Source organism: Nothoprocta perdicaria, unplaced genomic scaffold, assembly GCF_003342845.1.
Source record: "Nothoprocta perdicaria isolate Ctin4 unplaced genomic scaffold, notPer1 scaffold_316, whole genome shotgun sequence".
NCBI lineage: Eukaryota > Metazoa > Chordata > Aves > Tinamiformes > Tinamidae > Nothoprocta > Nothoprocta perdicaria.
The window spans coordinates 604553-622846 of NW_020455551.1; the positions used below are offsets into that span (position 1 = coordinate 604553).

General features: G+C 44.5%; 1 protein-coding gene across 1 annotated transcript in view; it reads left to right on the plus strand.

The window, feature by feature from the left end:
- Nucleotides 1-4212: 4212 nt before the first annotated feature.
- The window catches only part of SIAH3 (siah E3 ubiquitin protein ligase family member 3), a 44784-nt gene continuing 30702 nt past the window's right edge, over nt 4213-18294 (plus strand). The window contains 2 exon segments of the mRNA XM_026042870.1: nt 4213-4471; nt 4474-4643. Coding sequence (XP_025898655.1) covers nt 4213-4471; nt 4474-4643 — 429 coding nt within the window.

The following is an 18294-nucleotide window of genomic DNA, read 5'->3' on the forward strand; positions in this document are numbered from 1 at the left end:
ATGTGCTTTGTCCACCTCTGTTGGGTGGGAGCCCTACAACATTTCTTTCGGCCTCAAAAATTGTTGGGTCTAATTCTGTACAGATGTATCCTCTTGTGCCCTGAGTACGATAGCTGTGGATGCTGGGGGGGAATGGGAGGGTGGACAAGGGTTGGTTGCCCTGGCTTATGTGCTCTCCTAAAATACCACCTCCTGTAGTCACTGGTGGAGATAAGTACTGGGCCGGATGGAGCCTCCACTGAATGGGAGGGTCATGGTGGACCCTCTGAAAACATCTGGTGGACAACAGAGGAAAACACTAACTAATGTTGCAAACATCTCAAAATGTGCCAGGCAATCCAGAAGAGTAGCTGAAGCTTCATATACTACATTTGCATCGAAAAGATGCAGAAGAATATTTAGCAAAACCCATCTACCTCAGAAAGATCTAGGAAGAAGTGAAACATGGCAATTTTAACTATTGGAGCAGCCGAGATAAGATGAAGCCCTTTCTTCTCCCTCTGTTTTACCGCTACTACTTGCACTCCCTGCCATTCTGTCTCCCTGTCTTCAAATATGTGGCCTGCCCAATTCGTGCTGGAGTTATGTGTTTGAAGAGGCTTAGAAAAGTAATTAGGTTGTGCATGCAGCATCCAGCTCTCAAGTCGTTTAATTATATATGTGGCAGCAAAGCCATGGCAAATCAGGCCAGCGTCTTCCTTCAGTCTTTCCTTTGGTCCTTTGGAGACTCAATGCCAAGCACATCCTCTGCAACACTGGAACATGAGCAACAAAACCTCCCAATCTCTCTGTCTCTGGTCGGCCCAAAGCTGTGGGGCTTGAAGCACCCCCATGGATGGAAATTTGTCTGCAAGGCCTGAGTCAGCCTTGTCAAGCTCTGCATGGAACCACTTTCATCTTCTCCAGGGATGAGCAAAGGTGCTGTAAATTTCACAGTGTTGATAGCTCAGGCAAGTTTTAGCAGGAGCAGTTCTTGAACATTTTTTTTAAATAGCTCAGTGAATTGAAAGTTTCAAACCTGACTTTTCAGATACATACTATAGAGATATCACTGCTAGGATTGCTAATTTGCAAAATTTAGATGCTAATGAAGATTTAGCCTATGGTCTTTGCCATGTCACAGAATTAACTACCTGGGAAGTAACGACAGCAATCTGTAGAAATTAGCAACCAGCAACTAAATTGGGTTTGTCAAGTCCATCTTACCTGTGGATTCACTTCTCCTCTCTCTGGTTACCTCTGATAGCTCAATGAAGTCCACGAGGACCTGCTCTCTGAGGTTGAGAAGCACAGCAGATGTTGTGCCAATGAGCCTCAGTTCTCCACTCTTCCTCTCTCCTCCAAACAGGTTGTCCACACTCAGGGTACCCAATGGGAATGGATCAGGGCCATCAACCAGCCGTCCCCAGGCATTGCCTGGAAGAGGGTTACTTGTCCCGGGACAAAATGCAAGGCAACAATTAATGGGCATGAACAATGATGGGATTAATTTACTAGTGCAGCTCAGCCTTTGGCTGTGAATTCACAGCGATGGGGTGATGCTGGTTGAGAGCATGGGAAAGCAGAAACACCTGGTTTTACACCCACAGCACTGTTCTGCAGCTTGTGCAAGACTGCACTCTTTACTACAAGGCAGCTGACGTGGGGTCCCTGTTGAGCTGGTGCTAAGACACCTGAGGAAATGGAGCAAACTGCTGCTGTGTTTGGGCCTCAAGACGCCAAGAATATGGACAACATAAAGTGCTTGAGCCGCATAGCTTGTGGACAAGGCATGTTGGGCAAAAGCATAGCCGCGAGTGTGAACTCAAGTGATACTGATCAGGAGACTTCTTCAAGTCCCATGAGCTCTTGTTTTAGTTTTTTCCACAGATTTTCCTACCAGGGAGCTGCTCTTCAAAATAATCACATGTTGAAATTGAGACATCCACGTGCAGGCCTCTGGGGGCATCTTCGCTCTCCAAGAGCCAGATTTTTTAGACACTTAGTGCTCGTACTTGAGCACATAATCCCAGGCAGAGGTTTAGGTGCTGTGAGGTGCAGACTGCTCTGTCTCGGTGTCCATCGCCCACCCTCAAAGGTCCCCATGCACTTCTTCAAGTGGCAGACTCCTGATTTACACATCTCACTGAAGACATTTCTTTGCAAGAATGACAATCCCCTGTTTTCCGTGCTAGCCCAGTGGCCACCATATGCATTTAGGATGAAGACAGTCCTCTCTCCCTATGGATTGCAGCACTTCTGCCACCAAGGACAGTACAGCAAGCACAGGGCTGTGGGCAGAGCTACAATACCGGTGAAACAGAGATAATCTCAGGAGGCCCCAAGTAGCAATAACAAATAACAGGCAGCTTCTGCTCGTTTGAGAGCAAAATTATCCCTGATGAAGAATACTTCCACCGCTAACTTGTAGGCTGAGCTCTCCAGGAAACAGTGTTTCTGCAACCGCAATCTGCAAAATAGTAATAAATAGGAAATACGTGGATGGATGGATGGATGGATGGATGGATGGATGGATGGATAGATAGATAGATAGATAGATAGATAGATAGATAGATAGATAGATAGATAGATAGATGTGACTTTGGGAACAGGAAAAAAAAAAAAAAAAAGATACATTGGAGAAAAGCGGTTTACTCCGTTGTCCTTCAGCCTGTCTGAAAATATTCTCAGAGCCTCTTTCAGCACTGCAAAAATTATCTCCTGTTCTCATTTACAAGCAAATGCTAGGAATAGAAAGTTAGGAATTCTTCTCATTTTATTTTTTTGTTTGTCTGTTTGTTTTGGGGGGAGAGTGTCGTCAGCTGCTCCAACATTCTCAATATTCCACTTATTTATCTACTCCAGCCTTTTTTCATTTTTTTTCCCATACAAAGATTCTCTGCAGTCTGGCAGGGTCCGTATTGCAGTATTGATTTAAGAACCAGCAGTTGTGGCAATTCGGTCACAGATTGAAGCTTGCTTTGTATGTGGGCACCTCTATCCTGAGCAGAATCCTGATCCCCTTCACATTTAAAAAGGAGCCAAAGAAGAAAGAGAAGCTACTTTTATCTGTTTTGCTTTGAAGGGAGAAAGGATTACATGGGACTAAATAAGCCATCTGAATACTTAGCTAGCAAACCTAAATAGCGCCCTGATAGGAAGTTCTGGCAGAGAGCTAATTAAATTAGCCCTCTTTGATTTATTAACAAGCAGAACAACACATCACAGAGGATTGCCCCACAAAATGGATGTGATTTCTGATCCCCACGGCCGCTCCCACACCGCCACCTCCCAGAAAATCTGGCTATGGGGCCTCAAGTTTAATGAGACCCAGCGGCCTGGAGCGGATCCCAGCCCACCAGTGCAGATGCACACCAGCAGTAACATGCAGAAGTGTGTTGTTTTCCTTGCACTTTCCTAATTCCTTTAATTTTTTGTAATGTCTAGGACTATCTAATGGTTAATTAGTAATTTCCTGCCCACCAATGTGCGCGTGAATGACAAGCAAAAGCCTTCTGCATGCTTAATTATTCTGTTGATTTAGACGACACTTCCCCCTCCGTGCAAGTTTCTCTGTGTGTGTGCTCTCATGCATCATGTATTTCATTATTTTTAGAAGCATGCTCTGTGCCTTTTTGTGCTCTCATATTTCCTGCATCCAGTAATTACTATTTTGTGTCCAACGGACCTGATCCATCAGCGAGTGTAAATCAGGAGAACGCTGCTGGCTTTAAATGGAGTTATCCCAAGTTGCATCAGACCCGAGACCTCCACTGTTTTTATCAGGGGGATGTTATTAGTGTCCTGGGACCAACTCCCATGCAAAGCAGCTGAATGTGAAATTTTGAAACCATCAGGGTGTTTAAAAAAAAAAACTAAAAATAAATAAAATTGAAGCCCACAAAATACACAGATGTGAATCTATTTATAGAGGGAGATCTGCTTCTGCTTAACCCCAGGAAGAAACTAAACTCTTTTTGCATATCTGATTTTTCTGTGGGGCTGCTTTCCTCTGTGCAACGCAGCCCATTTGATCTATTTTGCTACTTTCCAACAGTTTCACCGGTCGGTTTCCCTTCTGTGCTCTGCATTTAGGCCCCCTCTTAGAGAGCCCTTTTGTTAAATTAAGTCAATTAATAAATGGAGACATTAAGCAATCAATTCCACCTGCATATCTCCGCTGCCTCGCGTAGCACTGGCTGTAATCACAAGATAAATGCAACGTGCTGATGTATGGTAATGTTCAATAATACATTCTCCGCCAGGCTCAATTCATCAGGGAGTTTCTGGAGGGGAGGCATTCGTTATTGGCTGTCTCCGGACCTCAAGGATAACATTCCTGTCCTTTCCATTGGCCGCCCCGCTGCTGCAAGCCTCTTCCCGTCTTATTTTGATGATGGATAGGACGGCGCGCTAAGCCGTGCCGGAGCGTCGTCCTCGCCGGCCGCACTCCCTCCGCGGGGCTCCAGCGCCACGGGGCTGCGTCGCCCGCCCGCCCGCCGCCAGCAGCCACAGCCACAAAAGTTGGGATGCTTTTCTTCACCCAGTGCTTTGGGGCTGTGTTAGATCTCATCCACCTGCGGTTCCAGCACTACAAGGCAAAGAGGGTTTTCTCCGCTGCCGGGCAGCTCGTCTGTGTCGTCAACCCAACACACAGCCTGAAGGTGAGTTGCGAATTTTTTGTCCCTCCTGGGTCTCTTTTCCCTGCCCTCCCTGGTGTTTCTCTGCGGGAAGGAAGCCGTGCTGGAGCAGGGAAGGGAGAGGGTTGTTAACACGTTGCAGCCCCGGCAAGGAGGGGGCTCCTTGCAGGGCTCACTCCGGAGCGGAGGGACAGCGAGCGGCTGCCAAACGCAATCTTGGGATGACATTGCCCGTCCCCCATGCCCTGCCCCTGAATCAGCAAAGTTTCCTTGCTTTTGAGTAACAAAAGCCAGGTTGCACCCAAGTGGTGGTTTTTTTTTGGAAAAAAAAAAATGACTGGAAAAGTTAGTTTGCTGAATAAATGGTGCTTTTTGTGCAAGGATAACAGCCCAGCACCCAGGTCTGACAGGGAAGCAGCCGGGATGGAGGAGGAGGGGGGCAGCAGTGGGGGGGCAGCAGGGGCTTGTGGCTGTGTATTGTGTCTGCTTTTGGGTGGAAAGGGCTATTTCTGCCTTTTGAACCGTGTCTGAAGGTGCTCCTCTGGTGTTGGATGTGTCCTTAGCCATTTGCAAGGTGAAGCTATTTCAGGCAGGAGAATACATTTGCCTTAATGCAAAACTATTTATAGACCTCATAAAACATTTCTCTTATTTGCACATTTCAAGATTTTCACTGGCAAAGTGGCAACAGCTCCATCTATGCCAAAGCCCTATTTTTTTTTAACCATATAGAGAAGGACCAGCAGAGGAGGAAAGCAACTGGGACACTTTAATTACTTTATCACGGTGATGAGTGACCAACTTCAATGAAGGAAAGCTTGTGGTGCTGGCAGTGCTTGCAGTGCTGCTCTACCGCCCTTACACAAACTCAGAAATGAATTTATCTCAGGACAACTTATTTGTTGGCTCTGCTGAAGTCTCCATGAGGAATTTGAAGGGGATGTGAGGGGCATCTTCCCCAAGCTGCAGGGAAGTCCTCTGCTGGGGTAGGTCCCTCTTTGGAGCATGCAAACAGCAACTCATCTCCTCCACTTTCGGATCCAAAAAGCAACACTCCCCAAAAGGGCAGGTATCCTTAAATCTCCAGTCTCAGGCAGTGCTAGTGGGGAGAGCTCATTTTTAACAGGGGCTTCGAGCGGGTTTCCCTCCGATCCTTCTCCCAGTGCGGAGGAGCCAGGGCAGGCGCTTGGATGCTGCTCCCTTCCCATGTCAGCACTCACTCCTCTGCTGCCACCAACACGGGCTATTTAAAAAACCCACAGCCCTATTATTACCTTAAGGGATCTGGCCAAACAAATGGATAAGCACTTTGCTGGAAGAAATAGCCACATTCTTAAGTGCATAAAGAGATTTTTTTTTAAATGAATGCTTCTGTACTTGACCCCTTTTATGCGATTGTCTCTCCAGCTCTCTTCATCTATCATTTCAGTTATTAAAAAAAAAAAGGGCAGAAAATGGTTATCATAAGTCATTAAATCATTACAATTTCAGTGCTAGTGTCACTGCCTGATGAAGCTCCACAAGCAGAGAAAGGAAAGCCACTCACTGCTCTCCTGGTATTTGCTGTTACACCTGATTTTAATCAGTTCAATTCCTCTCAAGTTGCAGATTCTCTGCACTGTGAGCCGCAGGATTTTTATCTACAGATGTACTGAAATAAACTGATGCTTCAGTGCCTCTCTGCCTAATATATAGGGCATTGCAGTCTCAGGGCAAATCCCCTGTGGCCGAACCCTGCACTGTTCAGATCCAAAGCCCAGGAGATGGAAGAGCAATGTCAGAGCAGACTTTGCTGCTCTTGAGACCAGGTTTTAGGGGCAAAACTCTCTTGGAGACAAATGGAAGCTTCTGGGAAAGTGTCCTCCATGTACGTGAAGTGTCCTAGGGAATGTTCTCCCTCACGTGGTAGGGTTTTAGTGGGAAGCCAGGTGCATGCCATGGGATCCTGTTGTGGCACCAGGCAGTTGTCAAAGTGCATAAAAAACTAGTCTGAAAAAGAAAGTCAAGGGAAAATGAGATATGACTCAGTGCCAGAGCATGGTAGGAGCCTATGGCCAAGTCTAGATGTCTCCAAGTAAGACACTAAAGCCTGAACTAGTCATCCTGCTTTCTCTTCTTGGGCAATAGACAGTTAAATTCCTCTAGCAGACAGAGCGTCTCGTCCTAAAATTGGTGTCTGAGACAAGGCAGGTGAGGCTGCTTCCTGTGGTGCTTGTTTCTCCCGAAGATCACACAGGGAGGAGGTTGCAGATGTGCTGGTCTGGCATGGAGGCATCTAAAGTGGGGGCAGAGGAGTCATCCCCAGATTGTCCTGTTGCACTGAACAAAATGTGAGGAGCCATGAGAAAGGAGAAGTCTGAATGCATTCCTCCGTGGTGGTTTACAGTATTATGACTACTTTGATGTTTCACAGTCTATTATTTCTAGCTGGGTCATTTCAACTATAACATTTTGTTGACAGCCCCCAAATCTATCTTCACAATTGACAAGCGAAGTGAAAACTGTATTAAGGTATGTGGTCGATGAATACAAGCCTGCTAGGAAAACAAGGGCTAGGAGCAATGTCATTTCTCTCCCTTCCCTCCAAGGCTTGGATATTTGTACTTACACAAAACTGTAAGCCTCTGCAAAGGGATTATTTTATTATATATCCATACAGCAACCAAATGAACAGGTTCCTGGCTGACTAGAACAACAATAAATGACAGATATCATGTTTTTGTGTGTGTGCTTATGTGTGTTGACATCCTCCACACAGGTCAGGTCTTCAATCAGTGCCAATGCGCAAAACTCAGTTAAAGTCAAATTGTACCAAGACGTCTATTCTTGCCCCTGTCCATCAGAGGGAGTGTGCAGTGGCTCGGTAGGCCCAGCTCTCCCTGGGGACCTGGGGTTCCTGGTCACGAGTGTGAATCAGCGCTCTGTCATGACAGGGAATATTCACCGGGTGACATTCACCAGGAACTCTAGTACCCTCCGGAGAAATGTTGTGCTCGGGCCTGCCTTCCCCATCGTGAAGCCAAATCAAGCCTTGGGCAGATTAAAGGAGGGATTGAAAGCCCACCTTGCCATGCTGGCACTGAGATGTCCGCTTGATCCTGTGACCAAGAGCCTTAACCTGCCTCTTCCTTTAGGAAGAGCCCAGAAGTTAGCATGGGAGATAGCCCCTTGGTAAGAAACATATGCCTTTCTTCACACAGCAAGGTCCATGAACCAAAAAGGCTTTTGAGCTCTCCGGTGTATTTTAAGAGAGAAAACTCTGAGGACATCAGTTCGGATACCTCTGTTGATCTGCTGCTACTTTCCCTTGATGTAACAGGCTGACAAGGGGGCTCTGAGCAGGGAGAGATAATTTTGCAGGGATCCCACTGGATCTGACACTTGGCATGGGCGCAGAGCAGGCTGGGTTTCGTTCTGGAGCCTCTTGGTCCTGCCTCTTGGTCCTTCCTCTGGCTTTTAGCCCGTTTTCCTTTCCCAAACTTCCTCCAGGGTACTCATGGTGTTCTGAGAGCTGATGCTGAGCTGTAATCAAAACACACTTGCTGAGCAGAGAAACACATGTATTTCCTGCACTTCTGTAGGTCTCCTTCATTCTCAATCATATTATATGCATTTCCTGGTAACCTGGGCTTCCTTCAAGCATGCAGGAACCCTAAAGCCTCTCCTTGGAAAGGCAACATGATCTCCCAAGTTCAGGGACTGCTCCTCTCTGAGCCATAGTAATGAGAGGTAGATGCTCATTACTTTTCCTTCCTTCCTTCCTTCCTTCCTTCCTTCCTTCCTTCCTTCCTTCCTTCCTTCCTTCCTTCCTTCNNCCTTCCTTCCTTCCTTCCTTCCTTCCTTCCTTCCTTCCTTCCTTCCTTCCTTCCTTCCTTCCTTCCTTCCTTCCTTCCTTCCTTCCTCCATCTAATTTCCTGCCTGCTCTTAAACTTCTCTTTCACCACTCGGCTACTTGCCAGGAGAGTATTTAGAAGGAATATTAACTCCTCTGATACATTATAGGCAATAAATTTATCTCTCCTTAGTCTTTTGATTGGCAGAATGGACTAAGTCCTTTAGCCTTCTCTGCCAACTTCTGATCTTCTTTTTTTCTTCCTTTTTCCTCTTTCGGCCTCTTTCCTTGCTCCACAGCCTAACACAATATGTTACTGCAGTGTAATCAGACCCTAGCCAGGCCCTGACATTTTCCTAGGTATTGTGTATGGCTACATAAAAAATACTGTCTTTATTCGAGGAGTTACTAGCATTGTGCATGCAACCTTAACTCTTCTGAATGTGGGAGGGAAATGTGACTTTATTATAAAAACACCCTTCCTCGTTCTCTGTACCTCTTAAAAGAACTCATTAAATTATGAAAAGAACCATATTTAAAGGAGAGCATAAAGAGTTCAGTCATACATTCAGAAAGAGCCACAGCTTGGTTTATCAGCACAATCTGGTTTAAAGCTATTTTTTAAAGCAACAAGCAAATGTGTTCTGAGTTAGGGCAGGGATTTGAATCCTGTTGTAAGAGTTTGGCTCTGGGCGCAGCGGCCAGCCCAACAACCCTGTAATCCACTTTATCCCCGACAGACCTCAGTGTGGGGATTAAAGAGCCATGCTGCATTATACCCCCAAGAGATTTATTTAGCTATTTGGGGTAAGGGAAGAGAGGGACAACCCTTAACCATCCTTCACCACCGTTGCCACAGAGGCACCCTCAGTTTCCTGCAGTTTGGGGTGCCCAAGTTGCCCTAACCCCACAGCCAAAGTGGAAGGAGTTTTGGCAGATGCTTCCTTGGAAAATTAATTATCATTGTTAGCTGACATTGCCTGTCATGATGTGGCTCTGGGGATGGGATGGAGTGGCTAGATTTCAAGTTCAATCCTACCTAGGGATGACACATGTGATTTCGAGTGGTGTGTGGCTAATATGAATTTTCATAATAAACCCAACCTGATTTCAGGACGTTTTGAGTCAGATGTTATCAATGTGAGACAGCACTGTTATTATAATATTAGAGAAATGTCTCTCCCCTGAACAGAGTGCTTGACAGCAGGGGTTGGGAGCAGCTATCAGGTACAGCCACATATTGCTGTCTAGTCCACCTGCTCTGCCACAGCTCGATATATCAAGAATTTCTCAGGGTAGTGCTTTGAGTTATGTATAATGGCCCAAATATCCCTTGGGAGAAACGCTGCCCCAAAATAATGGCTACTGCTAGCACTCGGGGTGCAGGGGAAAGAGAGATGTTTTAATAAAAGCCTTGATTATGTGAAATGAGTCGTGAGCTCTCAGTGCGGTTTCCAGCAGAGGTAAGTCACCCCCAGAAATCTCCCTCGTTGGCATTAATTAGCACACTTTGTTGGTTGCCTCAGTAGAGAAGCCGTGCATTGAATATGACATTGCAAGCCCCAGACATTGCAAAAAAGCCTGTGTCAGGTTCCCAAGCATCATGAAATTTGTTTTACAATTGCAACTTACAGATATAATGTTTTAAGTTTATTTAGTGAAATTCTCTTCTAGTATCAAAAGCTTCACACTCCCTTTTTCTCCATAGTTGGGGGCACATAGAAACTTCTCAGGTGAAATCTGACATGCTGAAGTTACCAGAGGAACATGGAAATCAGGGAATTTAAAGGAAGCAGGGCAGATTCCAAGAGTAAAGGAGCTGCTGTTGTGGTGCTCTTTACCCCACGTTGGGGATAAGACCCACTCTTCGGACGAGGCAAGAAGCATCTGCACTTGGAAGTGGACAGGGGCTTTTCGACAAAAGGTTGAGGGGGGCATTGGAGGTGCTGGAAAATGCCCACTCTTTCTCTCCAAAAGCTTCTACATGAATGTACCATTTTGGGAAAAAGTAGCACTGGAGAAGGCTTTGTTTGTCATGCAGAAATGGAGCTGCCAACTCCATCCTTCCTATGCTGCAGAAAGCCCAAATTAATGATACCTTTCCTGCTTGGTTCTAAGGATCTTTCAGATGGCCACTAGCACCCTAACTCCTTCCCTACCCAATGGGCAGTTGGTGTCTCTTGGCCAAGTACGGAATCTAGCTGGAATGGAGCAAATCCCTTTGGAAAGCTGAAAGAAGTTTAGGTAATATGACAGTTGCCCTTTTGATATGATTTTTAGAATGGAGTCCATAAATCAAGCAAAGCTGGACATCTAAATTCAGTTGATCTGGATCTAATACCAGCTTTTGGTGGAGATGGGGAGTGCCTGGGTCCGAGCTCTTCATCTGGATCCTTCTGAAAACGGGAACAACTTCCCTGTCTATTGCCATGTGCACTTTATTTGGAAAGGAAAAGCTTGAATGTTGAGACATTAAATACTTTATCAGACTGCTTTATTTTTCCTTTCCTTTCCCAGCTTGTCTGTTTTTGTTAAGTATCTTTGCTCCTCTGCTATTGTTGCCTCTCACTGTACTTGTTCCTAGACATAAAAAATTCTTAAAGCAAAAGATTCTCCTTGTCTGCCTGCCACTAACCTGATTTTGGCCTTTCTCACTCCCACCAAAGGAAAACATCGCTAATTTCACTGCAACTTCGGGTCTCTTATTTGCCTTTAGGATCCTTCAAAAGAAATCACAGTCATTCAGTTCTCAAATTGCTCAGTGCCATCACTTTACCTAACAATGTATGAAGTCCCATTATAAAGCAATTGCCGACTATGAGAGTTACAAAAAGCAGGGATATTTTGTTGTCACCATTCATTGATGCAGATGGGAAGGAAGCCAAGTTCTTTACTGGCCTGGAAAACATTATCACGATATAACCTGGTGAATAGGACTTAAAGAGTCAGGTCTAGCTGAACGTGCAACCACTGCCTGTTGTCCACCCAGCGCTACAAGCCACGATGGCAATTTATTCACCAGGACGGGGAAAAGAGAAGGCTTTCCCTCTTCTTTAGTGTCAAGCCAGCAGTCTGGACTGCACACCATGAAGGTGGGCACAAATCCCTTCTGCTTCCCATGCACTAGGAGCCAGCTGCTGTCAGAGCAGCAGCTGCAGCTGCTTTTCAGGACCTCACATGAACAGTTTGCCCCCGAGGACTTTCGAGCACAGGGCTGGACCTCCTGAGAACAGCTCTGGGTGGTCTGCTGCTGGTCACCACCTGGTCTCCTTTAGGGTGGGAAGAGCATCATGGCACTGTAGGCAAACTAAGCCTAACAGATAGACCGTGTACAAATTGAAGCTGTTTTATTTATTTAGAAGCATTTCCAAGCACCTTATATAACATTAATGGATTTATCTTTAGCTTTTCCCTTTAGTCTCAGCAAGAGCAAGAGAACGGCACTGGGGGAGAGTGCCAGGCACCTCCAAATACCTTGGATGCTTATTTTGGTGTAGTTTTTTTAAAGTAGAAAAATATTTGAAACAATTCTGCAAGTGAATTAATCCATTGTTTTCACACCAAATTAGGTGTTTAGGTTCTATTCTTTTCTTCTAAGATGATTAATTCTAAACTGACCTAAAATGAATTTCTTTTTCCTTCCAGTTTGGTCTCCCTACTAACAAGTCATTTGCACAGTTTTAGAGGTGTTACTGATACTTTACACTTGAAGGTATTGAGCCAGAAAGTGGTTGGAGGATTGCCCATCACCCCCCAGGAAATGTGAAACAGAGACACAGGTTCCCATGACTGTCTTGGAAACAAGATCACACTCTCTCTCGCATGAAGTGTCAGATGAAATGGAAAGAAAACAGAGAAATGGAGCACAAATGAGACAAAAAAAAAGATGAAATCAGTAACCTCCCCTTGCGTGGAAAACAAAGGCTGCAGACAAGCAGAGAGGCGGCTGCTGTGGTGCAGAACAACACATCAACAGAGGACAAAAATGTTCTTCCACTATTAGGGACTACCATGTGGAAAATAAGCAAAGTAATAAGTGTGAAAATGGAGTAAATCACTACCACAAAGGAATTGTGTCTGGCAGCTGGGGCATGGGGGAAGGTTGAGGTCACCTTCAGTTTTTTATGGAAATGGAGTTTGAAATGGAAACGGCAGGATGGCTGTGGTAGTCCTACCAGCTGGCGCTGTATTATGTGTGTGCTGAGCTAGGTAACAGAGTAGGACCGTGAACTCTGCAGGTGTACGGATTCACAAATACGTATGTTTTGCAGCATCAGAGCCTTATTCTCATATATTCACTGTAAAGGCACTCAAGCTAAATCCAAGTAAAGACCTCATGAAAAACCTGCAGGAGTCCAACAAACTCATCTGCTTCACTGGAAGAGAGAAAAGGGTGTTCAAGATACCTTCCTCTGCAGGGAAGTGCAGCATGGCAGAAGCACCTTCTTGACACTGCCCTGCGTCATCTGCTCAGATGAAGATGCTCTTGCAGGGACCTGTTATCTCACCTGTTGGAGCCCTATGGTACAAAAAAGAGAGATACAACAGATCAGTGAGGACCAGGTTTTGCCTGTGGGGCCATACTGTGTGTTCTCTCTTGGTGCTGCTTGAGAACTCCTTTGAGAACATCCCTGACCGAGATACAACCACTTGTGGAACCGAAGGCTGGAGTGATGCTTCACCTTCAAAGGGACCTTTCCTCATCACTGACTGTCAAGGAAGACCAGAAGACTGGCTTGGTACAGATACCTCATTTTTACATGGCTGAAGCAGAGCAAAATTATCTCCATAAATATCCTGTAGTTCCTTTGACTTGTTCAGAAGTAAACCTAATCAGGAGAGCAGTATCTCCTTAACCAAGAAAATTTGAATCCTATACCACTGAATATATTCATTATTATTTTTCATAGGTTTAGATAAGACAGCCTATTTTCCATTCGCTAAAAGCAAGCTTTGAGGTGAACCTCAGATACAGAAAAAAACAAGTACTGCAACACAATTGCAAACTGAGGTTTTAATTTCTTTCTACTTTTAATTTAATTTCTTTCTACTACAAGGAGCCTCTGCTCAAGAAAAAAAAAATGGAATACAAGGGTTTTACAGCTAACTAATGGGATGGTATAGAACACAGATCCAGACTGTTCCCAGGTATAAACACTGAAAGTCCAAGAAGGAGCAGACTTAGGGTGAAGCAAGGGATATTTTGACTAAATATGAGCAAAATATGATTTCCATGGGAGTAGTGAGTCATTTGCACAAAATGCCCAAAGAGGAGGTAGTATCACCATCAAAGATTACTCAAAACTTGACTGAACAAGATTCTGTGCAGCTTGACCTAACTTTGCAGCTAACCCTTCTCTGAGCAGGGGATTGGACCACATAGTGCTCAGAGGTCCCTTCCAACTTGAATAGTTATGATTTTTTAATCCTAAATATAACCAGAGCCTGGTGTGCAGACAACAGGGACACAGTATGAGGGTCTCAAGAGCAATCATTGGACATTTACATAAGCAATGACTAAGGCAAACTGTGGGAAATATCTGAAGAGGATGAAGATGGAAGACTGATAGACATGTGGGAGACAGGCAGAGTCTTCACATTTATACAAATATCTAGTATTTCAAAAGCCTACAGAGATTACCATCTAATAAATCCCATCTGGATTGGAAGGGAGTCAATGTTACAGAAGGATGACAAAAGAATAAGTTGTATTTCCGAATGTGCTTTGGGATAAGCACTCTTATTTGTGCTTATATGTGAAATAAATTCTGAAGGGGAGATGTGAGACGGCTTGACAGCTATCTACAACAGCTTTGCACCGTGGCACAATGGTAAACATGTTCCCAAAGACTGCTGCATGAGTAATGCGAAGCAAACAACCCACTCAGCCACATTGCCTTTGGTTCTCCTTACGGAATGGCAGCCAGCAGAACAAACTTCCCTTCAGTTTATTCAATTAACTACTTCATAATTACTTTTCCATTACTTTTTCCCTAATGCTTCATACCTGCTTTTTGATATTGAAGCTATTTTAATTAGTTATACAAAGACGTCCAAAGCAGAGTGGCTGCTTAGGAAGAGACATTTCTGTTCCCTGACTAGATTCTAGGTCTCTTCTCAGGCTTGGTGAAGTTTGCTTCTCACGTTTTTCTTTTATCCATGAAGGCCACTGGTGCTGTCCAGGTATTGGCAAATTAGAATAAGATAGAAGCATTCAAGATAGGAAAAGCTGATTTATCTGGCCCTTTCAGGCCAGTTCATGTCTTGTAGGATGGAAGTTTGTCGGTGGCATGCATTTTTTTTTGCAGCAACTTAAAATTTTGCTCATCCCATGTGATTCTTTGGTCCTCTGTGAGCTGTCATTGTCCTGAGTCACATGCCCATTCCTCATGCTTCCCCCAACTGAGTTCCTTGGGGAGTTTACTAGAAGAGTTTGCATTAGGTATTAGACTGAAGAGACAGTCAAAATGCAGGGGCATGTTGTTTGGCCATGGGGACGTAACTGCCAACAGAATAGAGTGGTAGAGCAGATGCCACTATCAGGATCACCTGAAACTGCTCCATCGAGCTTGACCTGAGGATATCTGTCAGGAATCTTGAGGCAGTGCTCCTTGAAAAATATTATGGAGGTTTTTAAGATACATCATCCTGGATGAGACGTTCACACTTCATTTTCTCTCCTCACAGTTCTGCAAAGCAGTTGTGACATGGTCAGATGCTTGTCTAGCTCACTGAATTTTCTCCCTGTCGTTGCTCTGATGATGTTTCTTGAGAAGCTCTTTCACTGTGCTGCATCAAGCAGAACCCTGTGCTTGTGCACATGTCTGTCTGAAGATATGTGAGATGCTTAGATGTCCCATTATCTGCATGCAGGTGAGCAGGTTCAAAGACGTTTTCCACAAGGACATGCCAACATCAGTAGAGAGCAAACAGAAAGAGGGCAGCAAGTGGCAGACACCTGTTCCTTACAAATAGGGGTGCATTTACTTGCAGGCCGCGTCTGCTGGGTGTTTACTGACTACACCCAGGTCAAGATTTAAAGTGCCTGAACAGATACAAATGATTGCAGTGGTTCAAAAGCACTTCATCTAGTTTCTCCCTTAGAGACACACTTTTAGGTGCAAGTTCTTTCTTAAAACGAGCCTCTCAGACTCTGGGGAGTCTAAGTCATATGGAAAATAATACAGCTTTAAAAATAATACAGCTTTACTGGATTTCTTTAGACATCGAAAAAATCTCCAAAAACAGACTCAGAAATGTTAAGGTCATGCAAGGTTGCATAAACATAACTACTAGCTTGTAAATAACTGATTTTAAGGACTGAATTTTCTTTCAGGCAGTTGATAAAACATGAAGGCATTATCAGAAAACAGAACTGAAGCCAGCTTAATCTCTCCAGCAGCTTCACAAGGCAATTGGAGATAATTTAGGGTTGCATCTAAACTGGAAACATGAACTACTGATGAGGTATCTCTTAATAATTTTTAAGCCTTTAATGAATTTTTAATAGCAAGCCAGTGATTAGGAAAAAAAATCCCAATTCACAGATAAATCCAAGCTGCATCTGGGTATTTTGGATATTTGCTGCTTTAACTAAAGTAACTTTAATTTGCCATGAGCCAATCAACAGCCTATAGCAAGAGAACTCAAACTGGTGAAACAGATGTTGGGGAAGGGAAGACCTTTTCTTTACGCACTCATAGGGAAAATTAATTGATGCTGAAACCAGCCTTCCAGCTCTTGTCCTAATAGTAACTTTTGTTTCTTGACTTCCACAACACAGAAGAAACTTCTGCATGGCTTTTCATGCAAAAGGGTCTTAGTTCTTCTCCAGGCAAATTGGGCAGTTGGTTGTAGACAGATTCTGTCCTATCTAACACAGAACCTGAGAATTTACAGCTCAGGTTCTCCAGTAAGACCTGTTCTACCTGCTGTTTGCAGGTTGCTGAGGGCTGAAACATGAGCAAGATCCTAGTCTCACCCTCTGCAGCTGAGTAGTCCTGCACTCTAATTCCAATTTTACAGCCACTTCCTTTCCATTGGAGGAAACAAATCAACCTCTTGGTAATTATATTTACCTGAGTGGGACAATCTGCTCACCAGACCTCCCCAACACCCATCCTGTTAACAGGCATTTATGAGTTCATTGGTAAAATTAAACTCTCTGGAGAGTGTTCAAGCTGCCTTCACAGTGACTGAGCTCCATGCTCTGAGCTCAGGCTACAGCTGATGATGAGACAGATAGTGCTCAGCCCAGAGATCTGGTGTGCTCATCTCTGTACTAGTTTTATCCTCAGTATATGAACAAAATCTTTGAACCTATCAGTATGAGCAGACATAGACAGACTGGTCCTTCTTTTGTCCCTGCTAGTCCCAGAACATGAGGTGCAAGAAAGTACAGAGCAAGGACACATGAGAGGCTGGAGATAAGCCAGATTGAGCCTAGGGACTCAATAGATGCATTAGGCAGGTACTGTGCCTGAAATAATAAGCCCTGTAAGAGGCAGGATCTTGTTCATTGGAGCAAGCTGCAAGCTGTTGTGGTTTGTCTGCATTCAAAGCTGGTGAGTACCTCCACGTGCTGCTGTGGTGCACCATGGAGCCTTAGCAGCTTGCTGAGGTACTTTTCAGGGTATCTGTGCCTCAGGTTTCTCTTTCTGTATGTGAGGCAGGGGATAATATTCTCCACCAGTTAGGTGATTTGGGATGGAGGCCAAATTTTTCTAATCTGACTGCTGTAGGTGGAATATGTGTACGAGGGACCCACCCACAGGATGGGTGCAGTTGCCATAAATACTGTGGAATGGCTGAAACTGGGGATATCCATGAGACTGAGGGGGATCTACTCTCCTGAGCTCAGAATCAGGAACTAAATATGCAAGACCAGACACGAGGAATTTGAAGCTTATCTGTAGCAACCGAAGTTTTTATTTTTTACCTTAATCACATAATGATGATTATGCTCTACTTAGGAAATATAAAGCATTTTAGGAGTGTTAAGTAATACTTACAGGGCTCATTAATCTGTGGCTAATATGCAGCCACCACTGAGAGGGAATGAAGCAATCACGCCACACCAGCATTACACAGTAGGCCCTCCCTGCCTGCCTTGAGGAGGGAAGTGAAGGATGCCCTCTCCATCTGACACATGGGAGGAGGTGGAGGAGGACAGAAAATAATGATCTAACATAGATGCTGTGAGTTATGATGCAGTCCCAAAACCTCCTTTGTAAGAAGGTGTTGTTTTGTTAGGGTAGATCTGACTTTTGGGGTCAAACACAACTTGACTTCTTCTCTAGTGAAGACAGCAAAGTTGGCTTTTGGTGTCAGCTTCTAGACAGAGTAAAATTCAGCCACCCTCACAAAGGTGGAAGATGCTTTCTTGAAAAGATATCTGCCAGTTTAGCAACCTCTGTGCCTTTTTCTAGAAAAGGCAAACCATCGAAGTTTAGCCATATATAATCTATGATATAGAACACACAACACCACACTGGTGACCCAGTAAAATAAAAAAGTGAGGGAGCATTAGCCAGTCTTCACTTATAGGGAAAGAGATCACCCACTGAAGACAAAATACATTTTCTTGTCTTTGGGTTTTCTGGGTGATTCTCCATCTAACCAGTGATCAGGCTATGCTTTGTGCAATCCAAGACGTGATTAAATTCACAGTATCAAAGTGGAGGCAGAATTTGCAGTACTCACAACCCAGGCTAGCTCTGGGTTCTAATTTCAGGTGGGCTTAACTCTCATAGAAAACGTCCTGATTTCACACAATAAATAAAAGGCCTATCAGTTCAGTGACTTTCAGGAGGTTCTTAACTGACAGCAGGTTCAAGAGGGTAC